This window comes from Calidris pugnax, unplaced genomic scaffold, assembly GCF_001431845.1.
Source record: "Calidris pugnax isolate Ruff unplaced genomic scaffold, ASM143184v1 scaffold82, whole genome shotgun sequence".
Taxonomy (NCBI): domain Eukaryota; kingdom Metazoa; phylum Chordata; class Aves; order Charadriiformes; family Scolopacidae; genus Calidris; species Calidris pugnax.
The window spans coordinates 1478022-1484584 of record NW_015090833.1 but is presented as its reverse complement, the minus strand read 5'-3'; the positions used below and the strand labels follow the sequence as shown (position 1 = coordinate 1484584).

Genomic DNA, 6563 nt, shown 5'->3' with positions numbered 1-6563 from the left:
CGTTTTTTTCCCCGCAGCTGAAGAACATTAAACACATGAAATGCATTAGCTGGGATTTTTTCCTTTCCTCTGCCCCCCTTTCCAAGCTGGGGACCTCCAGGAGGAAGAGGGGCCTATGAATTGACCCTGCCCAGTGCTTTAATTGACAGGTCATTAAAGATGAATGTGTGGCTAGAGAAAAATATTCAGATTGCAGGCTAGTTGTTGTCCGTGTGGGATTTTAATGATTTATGTTTCTTTCTCCTCCCCTCCTTCCTACCCCCACCCCCCCCTCCATCTCCAAACAATCCAGGCACCATGGGAGGTCTCTTTCTGGATGGTGAGGAAAGCCCTGCGCTGGAAGACATCAGCAAATGGACGGTGGAGGATGTGTGCAGCTTCGTGTCCAACTTGTCCGGCTGCACCGAGTACACTCAGGTAAATCTCTTCCCACCTTCAAGAGCATCACGGGAGGAACCTCCTCCCTGCAAAACCCTGTTCTCTCCTCCTGTCTACACCTATTTTTACTTATTCCTCCCAGGAGAAGGTGTATCTGGGACCCCTTCAAGGCTTAAAGATTTTTGGATGTTTTTTTCTAGTGGATTGGTAAATAGCTGCAAAACCCTGTTCTCTCCTCCTGTCTACACCTATTTTTACTTATTCCTCCCAGGAGAAGGTGTATCTGGGACCCCTTCAGGGCTTAAAGCTTTTTGGGTGGTTTTTTCTAGTGGATTGGAAAATAGCATCGTGTAGCAAAGATCCTGAGATGTGTGATGGGCCTTGCAGATGGACAGCAGTAAGGGAGAGGATGGGAGGAGGGGTCAGGTTAGGAGTGAGCATCCGAGTTGTGGGTTTGATGATGGTTAGTGGCTCTTTGTGTCAGTTAATCTCCCACTGGCCACCTCATGCCTTTAGAAGCCGCCCCGTGCTCTATCGCAGAGCTGAACCCAGCAGTGGCTTTGTGTGGAGGAGCTCTGCTGCATCCCTCGGGCTGTCAGGTAGTCTCCTGGGTCAGGGTGGGCATCTTGTGGTACCCACCAGCCCGGCAGAAGGTGCTGCCTCCTCTTGCTGCACCCATGGCCCTGTGGTGTCAGAGCACCCTCCGTGCTGACACCGTGGAGCGACGGTGACTGGGATTTTAGGCTCGTTACAGCAGAGTTGAAACCTCCGTCGGTACCGGGGGCTTCATCAGGCCCTGCTCGGTGTGAGGTCGTGAGGTGCAATACAAAAACCAACCCTGTGTTTTTGGCTTCCGCATCTGCTGGAGTCCATTCTAAATGACCCCATTGAGAAAATGCACCAACTGCGAAGGCGTGGATTCCTCTGAGCCGTCTGAAGAAAATGCACCAACTGCGAAGGCGTGGATTTCTCAGCCGGCTGGGAGAGCCATGGAGGGAGGATGCAGCGTGCTCAGAGGGGAGCAGAGATAGAGAGGCAGAGGGCCAAAGTGCAGGACAATGTGGCCTTTCAGCAGAGAGACATCCCAGGCTGAGAACAGGTCCTGGAAGGGAGGAAGGGGATGGGATGATGTGCTTTCAATCCAAAGTCTGTCCTTCCTTGCCACCTAACCGGGATATTAACAAAACATGCTGTGATGGGATTAAAACCACCTATAAATCCAGGGCTGCTTTGGAGCAAAGAGCTGTGTGTGCACTGGAGAGATGGTATTTAGGAAGGTTGTTATGGAGCTGGGGCAGGTGTAACATTCCCCAAGAGGAATATCGGAGATTTGGGTTGTGCTTGGGAGTGAATGAGGGTGACAGGGTGTGGGGGGAGAGAAGGCTCACTTTTGGTTATGGAGAGAAGGAGGGGGAAGTCTTCTCTGAAGACATTAAAAACCCACCTGGACACGTTCCTGTGCAACCTGCTCCAGGTGGACCTGCTTTGGCAGGGGGTTGGACTAGATGATCTCCAGAGGTCCCTTCCAACCCCTTGTGATTCTGTGAAAGGACAGGGGTTGAGAAGAGATGCTGGGTGGGTGGGTGTTTACGGGAGGGAGAAGCAGCAGCTCAGGAGCTGGGTTTAGTGGGGATGGGTGATGGGTCCAGGACCCTGTATGTGGCTGCAGCGTGTGTTGAAGAGAGCTCAAGCAAAAGGCTCTAAACCCAAAATACACAGATACTCCCATTCTCAGTTACCCCCTTTCCAACCAGTCTGCTCCTGCACTGGTGGCGTTGCAGTCTGTGTTCCTGTGCTGGGGAATGAAGGTCTGAGTGGCCTGGAAGCTCCTGAATTAGGCTTCTGAATTACCTGGGGGGTGCCCGGCTTAAGGGACACCACGTTTTTACGTGCTCTGGTTCCACGCTTAACAGGTTTGTGTTTTTGGTTTTTTTTTTTACTACGTGGAAATGCCAGTGTTCAGGGGTGACCCAGCTCCGTGGCTCCAAGCTGCAGAGCTGTCTGTGCTCCCGTCTCCAAAACCGCGGCTGCCGGGGAGGTCTGGCACCGGGTGAGGGGTTCTCCTGCCAGGAAAACCCTGCCAGGGTCTGGTGGGTAGGATGCGCCTTGAGAAACAGGGTTCAGACAAACAAGAAAACTTCAGCAAAACCAAAAGCTGCCCTGCCCCATCTCAGCCCTCCACAATATTCAGCTTTGTCCCCGCAGCGGATCCAGACCTTGTGGGACGCCCGAGGGGGAGGCTTTTCTCAAGTTAAGGCTTTTTTTGGGGAGGGTTTTAGCGCCGAGAGAAGGGAGGCTGTTGGCTCCCAGCCACGTTGGCTTCAGAGGAAGGAAAAGGAATGGCTGGAGTAAGTTGTGCTGGGTCAGAGAGCAGAAACACCCGCTGCAGTCGTGAGCGGCTCCGCTGGTGGAGGCCAGCAATAAACAACACTTGGGGCAGCTCAGCTGCCTGGGCTCTCACAGCCACTGCCACCCTCCCAAGGGGTGGCTCTGAGCTACGGGCTGCTGAGGGAAAAGAAGTCGTTAGAGTAAATTAAACCCCAATTCCTGGCCCCAGTGTCCAGCAGTAATAGCGCCGTGTGTCAGACACTGCCCCAGCGGCAGCAGGATCAGGCCCCGCGTCCAGTATGAACCAGGTGTGGTTTAGTGAAAAAAAAAACCCACCCAGGCATCTGCCTGACATCTCCCAGCACCGAGGGGAACCTGCTAAATTACCAAATGATGGCAATTCCTTCCTGAAGCGTTGAGCCTGTGTCCAGAATAACCCCCTGGGGAGACCGGGGTAAGGACAGCCCCGCTCCCTGGTGAAGGATGGAGCAATAAGAGCAGCCAGACCTTCACCTTTCCAGCACAGTGTGGCTGAGGTGGAAAACTCTGGCGTGACCCTGTCATTTGAAATAGATGGGGCAAAACAGAGTTGTTTGTGTGTTTTTTTGTTTTTTTTCTTTGAAATAGATGGGGCAAAACAGAGTTGTTGGGTTTTTGGTTTTTTTTTCTGTCCTTAGGAATGTGTTAAAATGGTGTAGTTTTGCATGTGTGGGTGTATTAGAATGTGTTCATATGAAACTGCTTTTTTATAAGAATATACTAGTCCTGTTATCACCTTATAGATATATAGATAGATATGCACATCCCCAGGTTCTGCTTCACTCAGCTAACTGGGAGAGAGGTAAGAGACCAGTGTGTTCATGGAAACTGGCTGTGAGGCCAGCGTGGGTGACTCAGTGGGATGATGCCATGGTCAGTGGCACCACTTGGCTACCACACTCAGCACAGGGCCACTGTGGTATTTATTAGTCCGTGTTGCTAGAAGGGCTGGGGAAAAAGAAAGGCCCTAGTGCTGAAACAAACTGGTGAGGAGGGCTCATCCTCCCCAGCCCCAGTCAGTGCACTGGGAGTCTCTGCCAGACAGCACGACAGACGGCAGTGGTCTAGGGATGGTTGTGATATAGGGCAGGCAAAGGAGGGAAAAATCAGAATAAAGAGTGCACACTGGGAGTCTCTGCCAGACAGCACGACAGACGGCAGTGGTCTAGGGATGGTTGTGATATAGGGCAGGCAAAGGAGGGAAAAATCGGAATAAAGAGTGCAAAACGGAGTGTTGCACCTGCATCCCTCCAGCCTGCAGAGTGTGTTTGCCCTGGAGACTGTTTGGGAAATGAGCAGCTCTGAGAAGGAAACCCATGAACAAGTGGGTTCCTCCTTTCCAGTTGCATGTGCCTCACTGGAGGCCACAAATCCTACTGAAGTCCACTGGGTCAGCTTTTTCCAAATATCCACCCAAGTGTGAGTGACCTAGGATTTGCCAAAATTTAGATTCTTCTCCTTTCTCCTATGTCCTCTGCCCTTTCTGGAGCTGGGGACAGGGCCCCTGGGCAGGGACCTCTTCTTCCTCAAATCTGCTGCTGTACGCTCTCAGCTGGGCTCACTCCTGGTGCTGCACTTGCTCAGCTCTTGTGGTTGCTAAACCTGGGGATGTTCCCCAAAGAAAACACTTCACGCCCCATCCCAACAATTAAAAAAAAGTAAAAAAAAAAGTATTGCTTTATTTAAAGTGGCTCAATGAGTCCTAATTCACATTCCCATGTGTCTCCTCTCACGTGTTGGCTCTGAGCAATGGCAGGAGAGCACAGCAGGGATGTCACTGGCATTTCTAACCCAGACCTGTGTCTTGTTTCTCCCAGGTATTCCGAGAGCAGGCGATTGATGGTGAGACCCTGCCCCTCCTGACAGAAGAGCATTTACTGAACAACATGGGGCTGAAGCTGGGACCTGCGCTCAAGATACGGTCACAGGTAGGAACAGTTCCTACATAGTAGCAAGTGGCACGTTTTAAAGTTGTCTTTTGCTGGAATATGGCTGTCAAGAGACGTGGTTTATTGAATGTGATTCAATAATTATTTAGCAATAATCGTTTATTTATATATTTGTAATTGTTTATTTATTTATTTGTAATTCTGGTGATAAGAAAGCTTTATCTGTCCACCATAGTGTTTGTATCCTTATCTGGAGCCAGTCACATAACTCTTTCCTGAAGAAAACACAGACACTGTTCAGTGCCCAGGGGCAGGAGCAAATAGTTCAGGACAAATGGTGGGAGGGAGTAAGGGGGTGCAGTGGGAAACTCCTAAAATGGACCCAAATACCAGCCAGGAAAGAAGGAAAGCTGTAAACAGGTGAGGGAGGTAAGTTAGATGGTTTCAACACACCTAATTACAGGTGTAAATAGTCGTCCCAAAGTACCTAAAGAAATGGGTAAAGCCATCTGGGGACCCAGTTGTCTCTTTTTCCTAGACTGGGTGCAAGTCCTTTGGCTGCTCATTAATGAGCTGGCTCTTGGCAGGTCCCCTTTTAGCGAGGCTGGAGGCACAAATGCAGTTAATGTGTCTCAGCATCATCCGTTGATGAGTTTCCCTCCCCAGTGAGTGATGGTCCAGCTCTTCCCCTCTCTGCTCTGCCAGGAACAGCCTCCTGCCCTGCTGCCATCTCAGGACAGTCAGTGCTTACTGGTCCTGCTGGTGGGCTGTGCCACCCCCACTGCACACCCACCCCCCGTGTGCGAGTCACTTGTCTTTTCATACCCTGGGAGTAGAAAATGTATTTACCTCTTGATTTAATCACATTCCCTCTTTTGGGGGTCATTATTTCCTCCTTAACAGCCTGGTTTGCTGTTGGGCCCTTAGAGCAGTGGTTCATCTTTGAAAAATACCTTTTTTTGCCCCCCCTTATGACCTGTCTCCCACCTCTCTCCCTGTAGAATTCTCCTTTCCTACCATCACTTTGCCATCCTCCTCCCTCCTTAGTCATGGGCACCCCAGTTCCATTCCAGTTGCCTCCACTTCCCCCTGGTTGGACTCAAATCTAGAACATCTCCTTTTTAAATTTTCTTTTCCCATTTAATGATCAGAAAACAGCTTCTGACACGTCAGGACCAGGCTGTGCCATGGCATTCCCGGGGGGATTATGTCCCACAAAAGAGCTGTGCCAGTCCCGTGGGGGGCACGGTCACATCCCTCACCCCCAAACTATACATTTATTACATTATGTTAAAACAATAAAGCCCAACTTTACTACTTTCCCTACAGCCCTCACTGTTTATGAGGGGTCTAATAAAAAGGTTCTGTGGGCAATTGTTCCCTCTGGGTCAATTCGGTAGGAAATAAAACTCTTATGTTTCTTAAAAAACAGAGAAGGCCAAATAGCTCACAGACATTCTGAGATGGGATTCGGGGAGGGGGGGGGATATGAGATATGGGCTGAAACTAGAAAAACCCTGCTTCGATTTAATCAATAGTGTTTAAGGTTCTATAATAAGGCACGGTTGGGGCGGGGGGGGAGCGGGGAGCAAAGCCCTGATGTTGCAAACTGAATAATGCTGCAGTTGTCTGGTTTGAACACAAGCCTGTGTTTTTGTTTAAGCTGAAATGTGAACCAGCTGTGGAGGTGCTGGAAAGCTGTGGGGCCTTTGGCCCTCGCTGGGAGGCGAGAACTGCTCCAGGAGAGTTTGCTTCGGTCCCGCAGAAGAAGGGAGAGGCTGGAGGCTTAGAGTTTCCTGTGCAGTTCACAGCAGCCACCCTCTAGGCACAGTTTTAATTCTAATTTTTCTTTTCTCTCCATCACCCTGTCATCCCCTTCCCCCCCCAAGAGCAATTTCTGCTCTTCAGAAGGGGACATTCAGTGTCCTC

At 50.4% G+C, this 6563-nt stretch overlaps 1 protein-coding gene across 1 annotated transcript in view; it reads left to right on the top strand.

Annotated features, from left to right (window-relative positions):
- SAMD11 (sterile alpha motif domain containing 11) overlaps positions 1–6563 on the top strand; it is a 122437-nt gene that overhangs the window by 113465 nt on the left and 2409 nt on the right. Inside the window, exons 11-12 of the mRNA XM_014941342.1 lie at positions 293–417; positions 4563–4673. Coding sequence (XP_014796828.1) covers positions 293–417; positions 4563–4673 — 236 coding nt within the window. The remainder of the gene's footprint in view (positions 1–292; positions 418–4562; positions 4674–6563) is intronic.